Genomic DNA, 20,034 nt, shown 5'->3' on the forward strand with positions numbered 1-20,034 from the left:
TTAAGTGTTATAATGTGAAGGGACTCTAAACTGGCTTTGGCACTTAGTAAACATTGGTGAGCAGCCTGTAAGCCACAGAGACACACCAAGCTGTATGCCAGCTGTTGTGTGCCATCCTGCCGCATGTCCTTTGAAGTGCTCCAGCCAACCAGGCTGCATGAACAATGAGCCAAGACGCACCGACGATGCCAAATGGCATGCTACCGCCATGTCAGCGCCCCAGCAATAAAAATTAATTTATCTTTGAAACTGCAACAGTGTTATGGGTAATATTGCATTACATGTCTGACCAAAATTTTCCCCTAAAGGACTGTGAGGATTAGTAGACGGGGCACACATGCATCTGGTGCGTGGATGAGACTGGCGTGTTCAGAGGAAATAGCAGTAGGCACAGCGGTCTCCACAACACAACAGGACCCCTCTTTTCAATTTCCTGCTCCAGTTTCCATTCCTGCTTTATTTCGTGCAGGGACCTGTGAAGTGGGAATCGCCAACGAAGAATGCAACATTTAGCCGATATGGCACCGCAGAGCACAAAACAAGGAAATTGATTCTGTCAAAGGCAATATTTGTGATAATGATCTCAATAAAAACATAGGGTGATTTCAAACCGAGTTAGCAGGATTCCCTCAGGAGATTTTACTCCTAACGCAGCGGCAGTCTCTAACTGGCTTTAAAACAAGTGCTGTACATTTCAAAGTTAATACCAGCCTGTTACCTGATGTGTATTTTATTTCCTTATCCAGACTAAAAGCTTGTCTCTAGTAGTTTCACATCAGGTCTGAGTTAAGCAGTATTGATGTGCGTACTTTTTACAGTCTGATTTAGCAGCCCAACAGTTCACGTCTGGGTGGCAGATGTCTTTACATCATAAGATGAAGGAATCCTGTTTTCTGACGCTGTAGCTAATGAATTGTGTCTGTACTGTCAGTAAGGTCTTTTTCAAACTAGCACAGTCAATCACTGATATAATCCAGTGTCTATTTTACAGCAAGTTCAGTTGTAGTACAATTTAGTAGAAGTGGGCTATGGCTCTTAGAAAGGATCTTTACTCCTTAGACACTTTTTTAAATATTGTTATATTTATATTTATATTATATATTGTTATTGTTACCTATTTTTTTCATTGTTTTCTTTATATTATCCTATATTGTGATTGTTTTTTGCATTAATAAAGTTTAATAAAGATTAATAAAGTTCAATCTTATCTTATCTTATCTTATCTTATCTTTAGGTCGTTAAAGGTTAAATATGTAGCATTTCAGCATTAATGTCTAAAAATGACCTGATAGTATGTTATATACTTTTGCTGTACTCTTCCATTATATAAAATGTGTCCAACATCGCTCAAAAAAACAAGGAAATCTGTAATTTTATTCAATGAATTAAATAAACAGTGATTCATGCCACCTTCACACTCATTATCTGCTCTAACTTTCAGAAAAACACAGGAAGCACCAGATGATACAACAGTGACTTATTCTAAATTGTACAATGTCACAAAATTATACTCAGTCACAGTAATACAGGTTGTTTTTTTCATTAATTGCTGCCATTTTGCCACAAGAGACGTAATTTACATCGCAAAACTACGTGTAGACTGAAAGGTCACTCATTTCACCACAAAACATTGACTGTACACTCAAGAAACAAAATAGTGGCAAGTGAAGTTGGTTTCTGATATGCATGAGGACCATTGTTTTGTGGTGGAATGGGTGACCTTTTAGTGTACATGTAGTTTGTCGAGTAAAACCTTGTAGATTGGTGACCCTGCCAGCTTGGCAGAACTTTCTATTTTCTGAAAAGTAAATTAGTAGCCTTGCATCAACTACACTACTAGCAAGTATTTCATACAACTTCATGTCCAAAATCTGGAACTATTTCTTTAAAGTTAGCTACAGTTTTTGTTTAGTTTTTGGCCACAAGAGGGCAGCTGTTTGCTGAGAAGAAAATCTATAATAAACCCACTAAACAACCTGCTCAGTACCAAACAGCAGACATACACAGTTAACAATCAGCTGGTGATAGTTGAGCCTTTAGCAGCTAAAGAGCCATACATTTCCCTTTGGAGATGGTAGAGCAAAACAGCTAAAAGATTATAAAATTATATTGGAGTAAGAAAATTGACTTCAAATGAATGATAATGTTGCTCTGTAACTGTGATGCGTGAATAAGCAACTGCTTGCTTACAAGTTCACCACATCAACTAAAAAATTGATGAAATGACAGTTCTGTGTTTGCAACTTGCCTCCACTGCCCCCAAGTGGGCAAAAAGTCAGTTCAATTGTAAAATATACAGTATTTGCAATAAGCTGATATCAGCCGTTATTTTCGGTCAGCTAATTCAGTGGTCTAATTTTAAAAGAGACACAACAAAAGGCAGCAAGTTTCTAATCCAGGGCGGTGTGTTCACGTGTGTGTGATGAAGAGAAAGAGAGAGCATGTGCTTCACTAATTAGACTCGTAAAAGTAACACAGAGCAACATGTTCAGCAACCTGGATTTCCACTTCTAAGGTTGCCACGGGAAGCAGACACAACAACACCCAACAACCATTTATAACTCTGATTCCTTACAGATGTTTTGACTTTTTGTCACAACTGAAATTTCCCAATGCAACACAATAATTGGAGTCACACTCATAGTGACACCTGGGTATGCATGGAGCAGGCTTTGTTTACATTTTCATTCACAGAACTGAAGCTAGAAATAAATAACAGAGCTTTTTGTGCGTGATGTACAGCAGCTGTAAGTTTCTGATTATTTTCTTTTCTTTTATTTGACTAAACTGTACTTTAACAGAATGATATAACCTTCAGATCTGTGTTGCAGGAGGTGCTGGCTCCAGCAGCCTTGGCTCAGCTGGAAGCATTCTTCAAGTATCACATTGCTATTATTGGAATGAAAATATCCCTCCTCCATTTTGGTAGTCTCTGATTCCAGCGTCCCATCCCACATGATTCTTTAACAATAATGTTTTCCTGGTCTAGTATTTCAACTAGGAAGATCTCACCCACTTTCCTGGAAAGAAAAGGAGAAAGAGTGGAAAACACTCCCTCTATTCTCAAAAAAACTGCCTTTTTTCTTATGCAAAGTGTGATTTAAGCACTCATTGTGTGTAAGACTGGACTATTATATCATTAAAAAAAATTAAATTGTCAATCTAAGTACCCATTATACACAGCCAGAATGTATAGCAATAACAAAGTGGAAGTTTAGAGCAAAGTTCTAACTATTTTTGCTTTGGAAAAAATCTCAACTAGAGTAAGTGTTCCATCAGGGCCTACTAGGGAGCAGAGATGGCATGCAGCAGTTTGCAATCACCATCACTCTGCCTCCATGACACAGAGGGGAGACTTCCACCCAGCAAGCATTTGATTAAAACAACAGCAGAACATCTCATCTTTATGCCAAAGCCATGGAGAGTCTGTGCCGAGCGGCAGATGTGTAGAATAGTTTTATGTTTGTTTGGTTGCACACATGCAGTTGTCATGGATACAGATGGAAAACAAGCATCTTGAAGGACCAAAGGATAATATCAGTTTTGTATTGTTATTTATACATATGGGCTATATTAGGCCTTCTGTAGTTTTATCTATATTATATATAATTGTCATATACCACTTACATATATTTAAATATATTTGTTAATTGATGTTCATATTACTACATGCTACAACCTAATTTACCTGTTTAACATGCCAGAATATATTTTCTCCGATGTGCAATATCTGTAAAAATGCAGTATTTTCAGTAAAAAAAATAAAATAATAATAAGTGCCAAATAGCAGAAATATATGTTTATAATATGTATAGAATGTATGTATATGTCTTGTTTTTGATATTCTTTATCCTGTTTTTTCATATCTATGTGTCTGTATCTTGTGCTGCTGTGACAACCAAATTTCCCAAATTATATAATTAATAATTAATAAATAAAGTCATATCTTATCTTATCTTTAATTTTAATAATATGTAAATGAGTTGTTCTCACTGAGAGGCTTTGAGTGTTACCCTGTTTTAAAAAAAATTGATTATAGTTGAAAATATACAAAAATAATGAGAACAATATTTTTTCTCTCCACATATCGTTCATACAGTTAATAGTCTTCTGTCGCATTCATTTGAAGAAATTGGAAACATATGGGCTGCTTACTATTCTGACTCCAGAAATAATTTTCAGTCAACCAAACAAACTTAATTTGTATGGCACCTTTCCTGGAGGTTAATAATACAGAATTAGAAAAATCATAAAAAAGACAAAAACATTGTTTTACATTTAGAGACAATTGCACATTAATAAAAGAATAGAATAGAATTAAAAAGACGAAAATAAATAAATAAAATATATTTAAAAGCTACGTATATAAAATAGATAATAATTAATAATAAATATATAAATAAATAAATAGATAAATAAATAATACATATATAATTAATTAAATAAAAGATAATAGCTATGCTGAAAACTAGATAATAATAATAATAATAATAATGATTAGCATTATTATACAATCAATACAATAAATAGGGTAACATTTTACGACATGAATATAATAAAGTAATGCTTATAAATCATTCTTAATCAAGGCTCAATAAGTACTTTTTAGGCCTACGTAATTTTTAAATCTATAACAAACTGGTGATCCTTATTGAAAAAGTAATTCCTCTTTTCTGCCTTCCTTTAGAGTTACGCATGTGAAAATGTAGCCAAATGTGTCACAACACATTACATATTAAGACAAAGCCTGCTTTATTGCAAGTCTTTTGTTATGAGTGTGTTGACATAATAACACAGACACTCATACATGCAGCTTGTTATATAATGTGGCTCCTGCTTTTGGATTTAATAATTTAATTTTCAGGTTGATATTCTGCATGCAGCTCTTCATGCTTTATTTATTACACATACTGGATGCAATTACTTCAATTTATTATAACAGTGGCACTTCCTGAGTCTCTACAGTACCTTATACAAGTGTGTATGACTCACAAATCAGCAGGCACTCATAATCTACATGTGCAAGTCATCAAAGTTTTATGCAAGTTAATCAACTTGACCTGAAAACATTTCTTGAAACTATGAGCGAATGTGTTTTCCTGCAGTCTGACTCATACCCCATCCTGACAGATTCTGGGGTTACAGATATTGAACAGACCCCTTGTCGATCGGAGCTGTGGAGGCGCAGGCAGGGGAGAGCATGCAGAACAGACACCCGCTGCGCGTTAATATGCACATCCTGTTGAGAAGACGGGTCGCCCTGGAGACCAGAAGTAGGTATCCTAGCAGGAGTGTAGAGAAGAAGCGTACCTGCCCTGCGAGCCTCCTGTCAGGGACAACTTGTTTGTGTGGATCATGTTATTGAGTGGGAGAAACATGCAGGGGCATGTCTGACTGACTCCTCCAGGCTCTGGTGATTCTCCAGCCCGAGGTCAAAGCCTTGAGGTGTGGGCCCGGACCATACAGGGTACTACTGGGAACAGAACAGAAAATGTAAAATCTCCAATTGAGGTGCCCTCGAGCAAGGCACTTAGACCCACCTCACTGGAGCGACTGACTGCCCAGCAGTTTAAGACTATGTAGGATGTACCCGCCAGCTTTAAAATAGATAAATTAAGTGCTTTATTAGTCCCATTGGGAATTGGTGTAAGCATTGCATCAGCATGAGGAAGGTTAGTGTGAGAGCTCAGTAAACCCTCTAATGAAATGCATCCCACATCAGGATCGTAAATATAGTTCCTTAAATGAAAATGGTGCTAAAAGAGAAAAATGTGCATTTTCCTTAACCGCTTATCTGCACTCAGGTCGCAGGGGGCTGGAGCTGATCCCAGCTGACATCGGGCGAGAGGCGGGGTCCACCCTGGACAGGTCACCAGACTATCACAGGGCTGACACATAGAGACAGATAATCACTCTCTCATTCACTCCTACGGACAATTTTGAGTCACCGATTAAACCTATAAGTGCATGTTTTTGGACTGTGGGAGCAATAATGGGGGATTAGAACCCTGACATGGGGAGAACATGCAAACTCCACATAGAAGAGCCACAGGCTGAAGTCGAACCAGCAACCCTCTTTCTGCGAGGCAAGAGTGCTAATCACTACAACCCTGTGTAGCCCTGAGAAAAATGTATGTATGCAAAATACATGTGACTGCTCAAAGTCAATGTACAGCTTGCTAAATAACATGATCTGTCTATTTTCTTTATTTTTATTACCCTTGTTTCAACTTATGAGCTTTATCTTCACTTAAATATTAATATCTAACAACTAACAAACTAAAACTGTGTAGCAGCAGCAGCAGCAGCACCTCCACATAGAAAGTGAGTTACTGGCGCCATCCAGAGGTCATTCACCGACAGTGACACAAGCGTCTGAAAACCTCACAGGTATACGTATAGTCTTATTTATAATAATAAATATTGCAAACACCAAAGCAGCAATGATTATAACTTTACATTGACAAACCAGGTGACACAACCCCTGAATCCAGTATTTGCAGATATTTTCACCATAGTGTGAAATAAGGCACATAAATGGTTATCATTAACTATTAGATTAGAATTCACAGACTTTAAAATGATTATTTCATTACCTTAAACATTATTTATTGATATTTATAGCATGATTTGATATTCTCAGTATAATAATAACATCATCATCATATTCTCAAAAACACATATCTATGTTTATTTTCCTAAATCATGTTTTTTGTGTCTGCAAGTCAGAAAAAATATGTATTTTCTATAAGACATCTTAAAAATATGTATATTTATTCAATTATATAATTTATTTATTTAAAAATGCATGTTTTTTGTGTAACAAATATCAATCAAATGGTTTATTCATTTTAAGAATGGCTCTTATATGTTGGTAATTAACTCTGAATGATCTCTTCAAGAGGCTCAATTAGTTAATGAATATTTCATTTCAGGAAATACACTTTAAATATATCTTGGGCCATTTTTATATTCATGCTGCACTCGTGGCAATCAGCAAAGTTGTTATAAAGCTCAAAAGATAAAAAAAAAGAGGTCAGTTGACAACAAATTTTTACTGTAAGATTTTGAAAAACATCATAAAATGAGTTTCTTCATCCAGCACCTAATAGGCAGCCTGTCATGTATCTGCAGCCCAGACGTGCTGATCTGGGCCGAGTATAGCTGTAAACATAAACAGCACTGATTATGGAGATTTCTCTTCCTTCCAAAACTCTCCTCACATTCGGTCCATCTTAACAGATTCCACCGCTGCTCTCTTTAACTTCTTTTTTGTTTTCAGCAGCCGATGTACAACGAAGATGATACTGAGTGCGCTGACAAGAAGAAATGCAAAGATGACATAAAGCGCAACTTCAGCTTCTTGAGTTGAAAGCTCCAGACCCAAAAAGTCCACCGTGCTGAGGGGCAGAACTGTTGCAGGAACTCTTGTATGTTCAATGTTTTCTGTCGTAGTCACAGTGGGGGTGTCTGTCGCTGTTGGAAGAGAAGGACAAAAAAACAAGGGAAATGTAATAATGTAATGTAACCTTTTATATTGCTTTTTTTTTTTTTAAGTTTATGGTCTGCATCAAGGTTACAATAATAGTTTTGGATTTTTCATTAGTTTAAGTTTTAATTTTGTTGTGAATTTTTGTTTTCAAATTCAGTTAGTTTTAATTAGTTTTTAGAGTGAGTTTGTTTTTATTTTTATTAGGTTTTTTTTTTTTAAATGCTTAGTTTTAGTTTAGTTTTTATTAGTTTTATTTTTTTGTAATGGGGTATTTGTGGGTGCAAGATTCAAAAAGGTCACAATAAAATTTGCCTTTATTTCCTTTTATTATCCATCTCAGCCCCAATAAGGTTATTAACTCTGCTCTGGGTGTTTTGTATTTTGGTTCAAGTGAAGTACTGAACTTTTTGAAGGAAATCGACTCACATAGTCGTGTAACATCCCAGTCTCAATAAATAGATTTACTAATGTGTTTCTGTATGAAAAAAGTTGACAAAGATGAAAAGAAGGACATTTTCACTATAATTTCAGTTAGTTTTAGTGAGTTTTGTAACCACATAATACAGTTTTAGTTAGTTATAGGTTTTTACTCTTCAAAAACTCTAATTTTCTAGTTTTCATTATGCTGTTGCACTTGTTTCCACACTTTAATTAAGAGTAAGTATCTCCACAATTATTAGATTGTTTCTGAATATGTGGACTAAGCATTACCTTCAGGTCCAGGGTTCAAGCAGTCATGAGGCCCGAGGGCCGGGTCCGGGAAGCCATTGCAGGCAATGATGGAGGAGTATCGAGACGCTGAGTCTTTAGGGATGCGAGGTAAGGTAGGGTTGGATCGGTTCACAAAGAAAAGTCCAAAGCGCTCTGAGTAGCCAGCAGCCCACTCAAAGTTGTCCATTAAAGACCAGGCTGTATATCCTCTCAGATCAACACCATCCAGAACAAGGGCTGAAAGGTCAACAGAAATGCACTGAAAAAATTGGAGTGACATTTACTTAAAAAAAGCTAGGCAAGTTTTTCCACACAGAAAGTGTTTGTAATCTTTACTCAGGCTGTTTCTAAGTAATATTTATTTCATAAAACACTTTTTTTAATGAAAATACACAAGTAAATTGCAGATTCACTGATGTCCCTCAATTACATTTTACTTGGAAATATCAACTAATTAAGCCAATGAACTGGTTTAGTGAATATTACTTGGAATGAATGATTCAATTTACATACAAAACTGAGGACGCATAATAACAAACAATCGCTAAGTAATGCACTACATGAAAATCTGCTATTTTAAAGAGAGAGCACTGAATTCGGATTTCGTTGTAGAATTTATATAGATGATTGAAATAATAATTACAAGGCCAAAAAATCTTTTTTTCCAGTGTGGCTTCAGTAAACATGTATGAATAATTGGCAAAATAACAAATGTAAGATGTGCAAAATGAGCTAAAGGCTGTGTTACCTTTAAGGGCCTGGTTAATGTAGTTTTCATAGTAGTGCTTTCTGTGGAGGTCATTCAAGCTCACTTCTCCTCGTTCTGAGATCCCATTCTCTGTGACATAGACGGGTGGGTTTCCATACTCATCCTTGATGAACTTGAGGATTTTCCTAAATCCAAATGGAGTGATCTTCAGCCAGAAGGAGCCAGACTCAATCCAGGTTCGGTCATGGGTAGTTCCAGTGCCCCTGGAGATTGCAATGGACATTAGCTCAGTATTAGTCAAATACAGTATGTGGTGCATATTTCTACTTCATGCTGTCATTTAAACGGGCAGCTGAACAAAGTATGGCATTATTTGTGAATTTAGTTCCCTTATGTCTTGAATTCCAACCTACCTGTCACCTTCATAATCCTGCTGATTTCCCAAATCAACTGGGTATGAAAGAACTGAGCAGTAATGGTTGAACCCAAAGTAATCATGGGTGCCTTTGATCCTCCTGATTTCCTCAGGTGTGAACTCAGGAAGCCTTTATTAGAAACAAAAGTCGATCAAACGCCAAGCCAGGATTCAATATAAACATTAAAGGTGTAGTCTAATATTCATCTGTTAAGCAGAGTGCACACTTCTTTAAGCTTTCAAAATTTGAGGTGGAAGTAGGAATAGAACCTGACAAAAGTTATTTTTAGTGGTTTAGGCTCCAACATTACACAATTGTATAGTCATTGTATGTATGTCTATATCAAACCAAACTGATTCTTAATTTCCACTTACCGTGACTGAGGTAGACCTGCAGCAAGACTTCTTTTTCTAACAATTGTTTTCATTATTTCAGGATAATCGCCATTGAAGATGGGATGGGCAAACCAGCCAATGAAGAACTGCAGAAATTATGTGTCAGAGATGATAAATTATACAATTATTAAGGTGAAATTAAAATAAAGAAGAAATTGTGTTAACATTAATCTGTCTACCTGCAAGTAGCGGTAAACTGCGTCCACATCCTCCTGCTTGTATGGGTTCCTTGGCTCGGCCCAGTCAGAATTGATAGTAATGGAGATGATGCCACCTTGTGTTGCACGGTACTTGTCATTGTAGAGGTGCCAGGCCTCAGCATGGGCCTTGATCAGGTTGTGAGCTGCTATATACTGCTTACCAATAATGCCTGAAACATAACACACAAGTATAAATGTTATTAACAGTGTGAAGCACAATTGTGTGTGTGCTTCTTACATGCATTTACACAAGATTTTCCCTCATTTCGATTTTTGAGTTTGCATTAGACTATTAAATATTTAAAATATTCCACTGGTTTTGTCCTGGCCAGCATGCCCATGTGGGGCAATATATGTCACATCCAGGCTATGTTTGTACCAAGCTTTACAGTAGGCTTAGGAAGGATTTTCCATTTAATTACTGCAAGACCATGGCATATAACTATGGCACCAAGTATCAAGCCCCGAAGCTCACGTGTGACCCACCGAGGCTGAAATGGAATCTAGCATACAACTGGGTTTATCGTTGGCTCCGTGTGTCTTCGCCTTTACATGTGTGAGCTTCAAGCGGGATTATGTATATGTCTGAAAGTTGCACCTAAATGGGTCTTACATGTAGCTCTGTTAAGCCAACATGTAAGCCATTGCAACCCAACCCATTGCAACCCAATATTTCAGCCTGTTTGTAACTCATGTGAGTCCCGCATACAAAAGGTTGGCTGACATACACCAAGAAAAGTGAATGGTTAATTCATATTCATATGAATTCAATTTTTAGACATGCAGCTGCTTTGCTGATCCATGCAAAAATATGAGGTCTGGATTGGTTAATACTGGATGTATCAAGAGAAGGTTTTACCTGGAGCAAAGGTACCATATCCATAGCCAAGGTTGGCTACAATGTAGGGTTCATTTAGAGTGATCCAGAACTTTACTCTGCTTCCAAAACGGCTGAATAAAACATCTGCATAATCTCTGAATCTCTGCACAATGGTCTCATTCTGCCAGCCCCCAACCTTCTCTAGAGCTAGGGGGAGGTCCCAGTGGTACAGGGTCACCTGAGAAACAGAAGAGGAAAGTTTTACTACAGTGCTACACATTTTTCCTACAGGCAATGTTCCCCCTCAGTGGAACATTGTAATTCACGATGGTAATATTAAAACATTTCAATGCAGATCAACATATGGGAACCATTGGCGGTTATAAACAACAACACTGCCTACCTGGGGCTGAATGTTAGCAGCCTCCAAAGCAACCAGTAATCTATGGTAATAGTTCAGTCCAGCTTCATTGATGTGGTTGTTGGTGCCATCAGGAAGAACTCTAGGCCAGGATACAGAGAAGCGGTAGTGGGTGACCTTCAACTTCTTCAGCACCTCCACATCCTCGTCAATCTTGTTGTAACTATCACAAGCAATATCAGCATTGTCACTGTTGCTCACTCTCAAAGGAGTATGGGCAAACTTGTCCCAGATGCTTAGTCCTTTCCCTTCAGCCCTCCAGCTCCCTTCAATCTGAAATAGAAGACAAGTTCAGTACAGCACACGCCATTGAAGAAACTCTCTTTGTGCTTCATCCCCTTGTGTTGATAAAAATATACCTCAAAGACATTCTGCCACGCAGAAGAATGGATCAATGTTTCATACCTGGTAAGCAGCACTGGCAGTACTCCAGTTAAAGGTTTTGGGAAACTCTCCATAAAGTATCTTCTCGTCATCCGGTAGCGGGAAGCCGTTGTCCTTTATGACTTGGTAATAATAGTGTGCAGAGCGTTTGGGTGTCCTCGGCCGGTTTGGGTTGGTGAAGTCCACATGGTGAAGCCCAAATCCTACTTTGTACCCATTGAGCCACTCAAAGGAATCCATGAGAGATGCTGCTACGTATCCTTTCACCTTCACACGGTCAATATTATGAGCTGTGTGAAATATATCAGGACAATTAACAATGACAAATTGAAATGTTGCATGGGTGGTCTATATTTTATATCATATAAATCCACAGAATACATGAGGACTGAATGATGAAATTTTTGTTGGTCCTCACTTCATCAAAGGCCTGTTTGAGGGTTAAGTCTAGTTTACAACACGTTCAGGCTAGGGTTAGAGTGATGGTTGGGGTTTACTATGGACAAACAGTACACTCTTTTTTAGAAATTTTAGAAACGGATGTGCAGACTTACCCTTCAAAGCCTCATCAACATAGGTTTTGTAGTAAAATACTCTGTCAATGTCATCAACTGTGGTCGTTATGTCTGTAGCTACTCCATTCTCAGTGATGTAGATTTCTGGATCACCATACTCCTCTTTGATCCAGTTGAGGAGTCTTCTCAGGCCCCATGCTACAGCTCTCTGGTTATCTATGCCAGTAGTTGGTGAATCCCCTTCCTCTGCTTCTGACAAGTCCTGGTCGTTTATAAATGACTGTGGGCTAAGCCTAGCGGTAATATGGCTGACTATCTTTGTAGTGTAATGATTTACACAGAACATGTCAGCAGTTCCCTTAATGAAGTTCTTTTCTTCTTCAGTGAAGGAAGGCAGTCTTGTCTCCGGAAGACCTTGGAGTTCACTTTTGTTACCAACTTGCCACTTCATTGCATCAGGATAGTCACCATTCTTGAAAATGGGGTGTGCAAACCAACCCAGTTTGAACTGCAGAGCGCGGTCAGCAGCCGTCACTTCACGAGGGACATTAACATCTTTTGGTTCAATCCAATCAGCATTCAGGGCAATGGATACAAGCCCACCTTGGGATTTGCGATACTTATCATCATATGTGTGGTAAGCCTTGGCGTGTGCTTTTATAAGGTTGTGTGCAACTCTGTATGGTGCGATTCCTGGGTTCCTAACATTTGGGGGGATCGCTCCAAGTCCATATCCTGACCATGCAATTGTATAAGGCTGGTTGAATGTCATCCAAAACTTCACTCTGTCTCCAAAGGTGGCAAAACAGAAGTTGCAAAAGTCATTAAAAATGTCAATCATGTCTGCATTGTCCCAGCCACCAAGTGTTTGCAAAGCTTGAGGAAGGTCCCAGTGGTAGAGTGTCACCATTGGGGTGATGTTATGTGCAATGAGGCCATCAATGAGTCTATAGTAGTAGTCAACTCCTTTTTGGTTCAGGGATGTACGCCGACCATCAGGAAAGATCCTGGACCAGGACAAAGAGAACCGGTACGACTTCACCCCCAGAGCTCTCAGCATGTAGAAGTCTTCTTCAAGTCTGTGGTAGCTGTCACAGGCCACATCTCCATTAGCATTAGCAGGAATGCTGCCAGGTCTGTGGGTGAATGTATCCCAGACGCTGGGCCCCTTCCCATCAGCATCCCAGCCACCTTCAATCTGGTAAGCTGAAGATGATACTCCCCAACTGAAGCCTTGTGGGAAAGTGCCGTAGTGGTAGAGCTTTCTCTGAAAATTGGTTTGGCTGGAGAATTTCCTCCAAACTGCCTTGGCTTTAGATGGGACAGTGGAAGGTGGGATTGAGGAAATTTGGTTTGCCTTGTTGTTTGTCAGTTCTGGTGCAGACATGACCATTTTTCTGGGAGCAAAACCATTTTTCTCAATAACTTTGGAGTAAAAATAGGCAGACTGCTTTGGAGTCCTGGGTCTGTCAGACAAGTCAAAGTTGACATGGTGCAGTCCAAAACGTTCACTGTAGCCTTGTGGACCTTCAAAGCCATCCATGAGTGACTGGACGGTAAACTGCTGAACATGCACTCCATCCAAATGTATAGCTGTTAAAACATGTAGACATTCAGTCACTGGAAGCCATTTAACCCAAACTAGAAAAGAATTGCATTTCCATGAAATAATTTCCAAGGTGTGAGCCAAAACAACCAAAACAAGTGCAAAGAATAGCTGCACTTACCTATATTTGCCTTGTCTAAAATATAGATAAAAGGTTAAAGAAATTACAAATATATTTACAAAGGGAACCCCTTTCAACAACATACCTTTCAGTGCCTCATTGATGTAACTCTTCATGTATTCAACTCTACTGGTGTCATTGAGAGTGTCCCCGCTGTATTCAGTAGGCATACCATTGCCAGTTATGTGGATCGGCACTTTGGTAACATTCAAGTATTCTGTGGAAATGTAGTTTAAAAGCCTTCGGAGACCCCAAGGTGTAGAATAGATCCAGTCAGAAGCTGTAGAGGACCATGAAGGGTCCACGTGTGCCAGGAAGTCACCCACCCCCTGAGGACCAGGGGTGCAGCCACCATCACTGGAGTTGACCAGCCTGGAGGTATAGTGGTTTAATCCCAGAAAGTCAGCTGTTCCACGTATCCTCTGGCTCTCTTCAGCAGTGAAAACTGGAAGTCTTGCAGGCGCAGATAGAGAACACTCATTTGTTTTCTGTTCTATCTGAGTCTTGAGTGTTGCAGGATAATCTCCATTTACAAAGACGGGATGTGCAAACCAGCCCAGCATGAACTGCAGGTATCGATCTGCAGCTGCTATGTCTTCAGGTCTGGAGGGGTCCATGGGCTCAGCCCAGTCAGAGTTCAAGGCAATGCCCACTTTACCGCCTTGTGTCTTCCTGAACTTGTCATCGTAGACATGCCAGGCCTCAGCATGGGACTTCAGCATATTGTGAGTGGCCTACAAAGATAAAAGAAAAAGCAGATAAATGTATAAGAATCATGTATTACAATGTATTGCAGTAAGACTAAAGCTCTTACCTGATAGGAGGCAACCACATAGTCTTTTACTCCAGGGGGGTGCTCACCAGTGCCATACCCAGCATGGCTGACCACCCAGGGGCTACTAAACGTGTTCCAGGTCTTGACCCTGTCTCCAAACTTGGAGAAGCAGAAGTCTGCATAGTCCTTGAAGGATTCAACAATGGAAGGGTTGGTCCATCCACCGTTATCTTGGAGTGCCTGGGGCAGATCCCAGTGGTAGAGAGTGACCACAGGTTGTATGCCAGACTCAATGAGAGCATTGATCAGCTTGTCATAGTGGAGAACCCCTTTCACTGATTGGCTGCCCCGATGACCCGAGGGGAAAATACGTGCCCAGGAGATGGAAAACTGGTAGGTGTTGACATGAAGCCCTCTCAGGAGGTACACGTCATAATCCACCTTGTGGTAACTTTCACAAGCCAGATCAGCTGTCTGATTATCAAAGGCTAGGCCGTCATGACCAAAACGGTCCCAAATGGTCTCTCCTTTCCCATCTGCCACCCAGCCTCCCTCAACCTTGAAGGACTCACTGGAGGTGGCCCATTGGAAGTCAACAGGAAAGGATTCATTCAGGAAGACATCTCTCTCAGATGAGGTCATGGTGGCAAAATTGCTCCAAGTTTTGCAGTAGGTTGTGGAACATGACGATGTCTGAGGATTGCTTCTGTCCATTTGATGCAAATAACTGCAGGAAAAAGATGGTCAAAATCAAATGACATGGAATACTTGAGGAGATATTAAACAAACACACTTTCTGTCTGGATGATTTCCAAACTCTGAAAAGTATGCATTATGCATTCCTAATTCTCCTAAAAGCACTTGGCTGAATTTTTTGGATGACTGCCCCCACAACTTCTTGTTTCTTGCTTCACAAGTACAATGTGATCACATGCATGTACACACACAAGAATTTTAGGGAGAGAACAGAGGTAGGGTGATAGATTTAATTCTTCATTGTCTTTATGCGCTGCAATACCTTTCTGGGATGTTATCAGCTGAACGTAACATATCTACCATGTCAATTCCAAGAATAGTTCGGTCTCCATTGCTCAGCACTGTAAAAGTACAAGAATGTGTCATATAATGAATGTATCCTTCATTGTTCATTTAGAATCCTTAAAACTGTGATGCCATTTTCCATGCAGTCTATCTCTGGTAAAAAAATAAAATTAAAATTAAAATCAATAAATGAATGAATACAATCTGGTTTTCAACTTTGAGTTGGAAATAAACTTATAATCTATTATCTAATATCTAATACCTTAGGTTGTGACTCTTGATTGATCATATTACCTTTTATTATGTTAGTATCTGACAGGAACTGATAAGGAGAACAGTCCATGAGGTTCACTTCATAAAAGAGAATGGGTTTGTCTCCACACTTCACCTGCAAATAAACATTGATTTTGAGTACAAATGCATTTAACAGAGGTTCCCAGAATAACACAGTAAGGGCTGAGTTATGTGATATGTTATGTTATTATGAGCAGAAAAGTATACATACCAACACACTTTTCAGTTCCTCAGCCAGGTTTTTTTCAGCAGTGCAGTCGTAATTAATTTTAATAGAGAGAAAATCTGAATATTTCTGAAAAAGAGCATGTGTGATTTTAGCTGGTTATAAAAGACATTTCCCTGTTGTAAATGAAATAACATGTTTATCTCACAGTTTTGTGTATTTGGAGAAGTCTTGACATATTACACTGTATTTATGGTTTAAATAATATGATTAAATTCCATGTAATTATGTGATCTCACCAGTAGTTGGGTGTCACTGATGATTGTGACTTCACTGGCCTTTATTCCAACTGATACTCCTCCATCTGAAACACATTACATGTTAATTCAGTTATTGTTTTACACTTTTCATCCCCTGTCAGACAGTGAAACACTCTCCTTTCCCCTGCTTTACTCATTTCCCTTATCATGACCTTTGGTGTGGTGAAACGATATGGAAACCATTATCTCATCAAGCACTGCTATAATTACTGTGAATCTAATAAAGCTGGACAACAGCAGATAAGAAAGATCACTGCCAAAATATGATTGCAAGCTAAACTAACTACGTGGTGATTATCGGTACATACTGTAATAAATGATCATAAAGCAGACTGACAGGTTTTAAATAGATGACAGAAGCCCCATGCTCAATGTATCTTCAATAAAACCAGGAAAAAGTATCTACCTACCTGTGAAAACTATACAAAAAACATTGTTGTGATACACATTATTCTCAACGGTGCATTATATAGCAAGTAAAAGTTTTGGGGGAAATGTGTTTGCAGGACATCTTCATTTGATGTTCTGGTGCAGTATTTTGTAAAGTTTCAGTAATTTATTATTATTATCATCATCATCATCATCATCATCATCATCATCATCATTATTATTATTATCATTACTATAATTGTTTTTATTATTGTACATTTTACTACATTATGCCCTCTTGTACCTTGTTTAAAAAACAAAGGTATACATTTATTATTATTACATTTATAAATTTTCTATTAAACATTTTATTATATTGAACCCTCTTGTAACCTTGTTTACACATTTTATTATTATTATTATTATCATTATTATTATTATTATTATTGTTATTATCATCATTATTATTATTATTAATAATAATAATAATAATTATAATAGTAGTAGTAGTAATAATAATAATAATAATGATAATAATAATAATAATAATAATAATATTTTTAAAAACAACTTATTTTGCAGTGTGCCCTATTTGACCTTATTCAAAGTAGTTGCAAGAGAGTACAAGGTAAAAAGAACCCCAGCATATTTGATTGATCAGATATTTTACATGTTTCTAAATATAAACACTGATTCATATGTATTCCATTCAAGCAACAGTTTTTATACAAGAAACTATTCGTGTTCAGCTCTCTTATAATGCTATCCAAGCTCAGCTTAAAATGCAATAAAATAAATTGATCTCCTACCTCCCCCAGGAAACAGTTGGTGGTAGCGGCGGTAGATACTGGTGTGTGCATTAAGGGCGTTCTGCAGCTCAGCATCCCTCAGCTCCTCCAAGCTGCTCAGTGTCACCCAGGACTCTGCCAGCGCTCCAAACTCCTGGAAGGCAAACTCTGCATACAGCTGAAACATCTCTCCCAGCTCCTGGCTCTCCCAGCCTCCATACCTTGACCTCAGATCATCTGGCACTGTGGATCCATGAAGGACCACCAGAGGCTGAAGACCCACCTCCAGCAGCTGTTTGAGCAGAGTCTGGTAGCAGGTCACTACAGCCTGCTGTGGCCGGCTTGGGAGGCCTGCAGGGAGGATCTGAGTCCAGGACAGCGGCACCTTAAAGTGAGTCACCCCTCTGCTCTGGAGGTACTCAAAGTACTCTCTAGAGCCTAGAGGGATGGGCTGACTGCAGTCAAACACTTTCAGACCTTCCACTTGTTCCTTGGTCAAGGGTCCTGCAAGAAGCATTGCCTCATCATGTTTGTGCCCCGTGCAGCCGTACACAGCGATCACACACAGAGAGAGAAGTTTCCCCAGTAACGACATATTGTCTCAGTGTGGGGAACTGAACGAGCCTTTGGATGGCTAACCTTTTATAGTACGGCTGTTTACAAGCTTGAACTTTCAGTCAGACTAGAGTTTCATAATTGAACCTACTTTAATGAGGGGTCGCCACTGCTCTGATACTTTATGGCATGTTTGGTAAGAGTGGCCGCAGCCTTGAATGCTTCTGATAAAACACAAAGGGTCAAACAGGAGGCAGAAGAAGAGATTTATGATGAAAAACAAAGTATCTGCGTAGAGGTCAGGGAGGAAATTCCATATCAAATATCAGAGAATGGCTATGGTTCAAAATATTTGTGCATTTGTTGCTTATAATTGATCTAAAAAGTTAAATAGTTAGCAGTAAAACTAGACATATACATCTTAATAGTCTAAGAAAGGCACATTTTGTTGTGTTTGGAATTTGGCTTGAGTTATGATGACAAAAATCATGGTATATGTCATGTTTATTGTTTTGCAAATCATTTTCACATTTCTAGAATATTGCTAGAATTTTGAAAACACCACAAAATGTAATGGCTGTGAAATACAATATAACATATATAACTAAAAATGTAATGGTACTGTTTATGTTACTGTAAGGATTTTTAAAATAATAATATAATAATACTTTTTTCTCCATATGGGTGCTATATATTATATATATTATATTATTATTATTATTATTATTATTATTATTATTATTATTATTATTATTATTATTATTTAACTTCAATGCATCAGTTGCAACATCTATTTGTTATCAGACAGACAGAGGGCAACAGGAAAAACGCAGAATTCCAGTAAAATTGAAAGAAAGCGCATTGGTAACTTTCTATTTGCAAAAGCTTGATTTTAGTGTGAATTCTCATGACAAGAAAATTAAAATCTTCTGCTCCTTTTTTGATAATAACATGTTACCAATTTCTGGGATATAGCAGATTATGATATAAAACTTTTGTTGTTGTTTGTTTCTAAGGTCTTGCAGCATACAGACAGCAATATATCAGGTGATTCCAACCTTTCCTTTGTGTTAATAATATAATGGTTCAGGGTTCAAACGTTCATGGGGCCCAGGGACTGTATCTGGAAGTCACTGCAGGTAAAGGCTCGTATCATAACAAGTCAACTCAAGGCCAAACTGGTAGAAATTCCACTGTTTTTGCAGGTTTTATAGAAGTAAAAGCATGGATTTTCATTGTTTTCTATGTTATATTCTGTTATATTATATTCTGCCCTTGTAATTAAATTTTTGAATAAATCAGTTTCTTACAACAGAAATCCCAGGATGTTTTTTTTTAATTAAGATTTAATGGATAATTGGATCAGGTTGACTAGCTAATCCCTCTTAATACTATATGGATCAAAATGTCTACCTTGAATCGGACAATAATCAACATTTTTGTTATTGTTCAAATATATATATATATATATATATATATATACATGAAAAAAAAATCAATCAAATCACAATTTTTGTTCAGTCACAGGTGTTTTTGGTTGTTCTTTTTCTTCACATCTGCCCTACTGACGGCATGTTTTGGAGTAATTAGCTTTATTACTGGCTGTATGACTGTTACCCAGCATTGTATCTTGCCTAGTCATGGTTTGGAATCATGCAAGAATATAAAAAGGCCCGAGTGTGTGACTTTCTATGCACATTGTGTTATTGTAGGAGTCTAGGATGTGTTTTCTGGCAAGTTTTTGAAGCAAAACTTAAAATTCCATTGGATAATCCAAACAACATTGTTGGAAATAATTTTGATGAATATACACTGTGACAACGTGCTTGAATTGGTCTGAAATTAACAAAAGAAATATGGCTGGTGGGGAAGAGATTCTATTGCATTGTGCATGTTACTAATTATCAAAGCAGTCAATATTTTGAACATACTTTGG

At 38.0% G+C, this 20,034-nt stretch overlaps 1 protein-coding gene across 1 annotated transcript; it reads right to left on the reverse strand.

Annotated features, from left to right (window-relative positions):
- Positions 1-7,219: 7,219 nt before the first annotated feature.
- Positions 7,220-18,060, reverse strand: LOC131978625 (lactase/phlorizin hydrolase-like). The gene is made up of 14 exons (XM_059342335.1): positions 17,565-18,060; positions 15,584-15,662; positions 14,605-15,292; positions 13,876-14,524; positions 12,103-13,656; positions 11,570-11,838; positions 11,147-11,437; positions 10,783-10,981; positions 9,903-10,093; positions 9,703-9,809; positions 9,326-9,457; positions 8,952-9,175; positions 8,204-8,440; positions 7,220-7,470 (listed from the first exon to the last, which is right to left on the reverse strand). The coding sequence occupies exons 1-14, from the start codon at positions 18,058-18,060 to the stop codon at positions 7,220-7,222; spliced, it is 5,367 nt and encodes a 1,788-aa protein (XP_059198318.1).
- Positions 18,061-20,034: the final 1,974 nt, after the last annotated feature.

This window comes from Centropristis striata, chromosome 10 (assembly GCF_030273125.1).
Source record: "Centropristis striata isolate RG_2023a ecotype Rhode Island chromosome 10, C.striata_1.0, whole genome shotgun sequence".
Lineage (NCBI taxonomy): Eukaryota > Metazoa > Chordata > Actinopteri > Perciformes > Serranidae > Centropristis > Centropristis striata.

Bases quoted from the DNA above. Each gene is read 5' to 3' on its own strand.
- LOC131978625 (XM_059342335.1), bottom strand. From the start codon at position 18,060: ATGCTTCTTGCAGGACCCTTGACCAAGGAACAAGTGGAAGGTCTGAAA. The intron at 10,094-10,782 runs GTAAAACCTTCT...GTTATGTTTCAG, and splicing joins ATATGGTACCTTTGCTCCAG to GCATTATTGGTAAGCAGTAT. The intron at 8,441-8,951 runs GTAACACAGCCT...TTGACCTTTCAG, and splicing joins CATTAACCAGGCCCTTAAAG to CCCTTGTTCTGGATGGTGTT.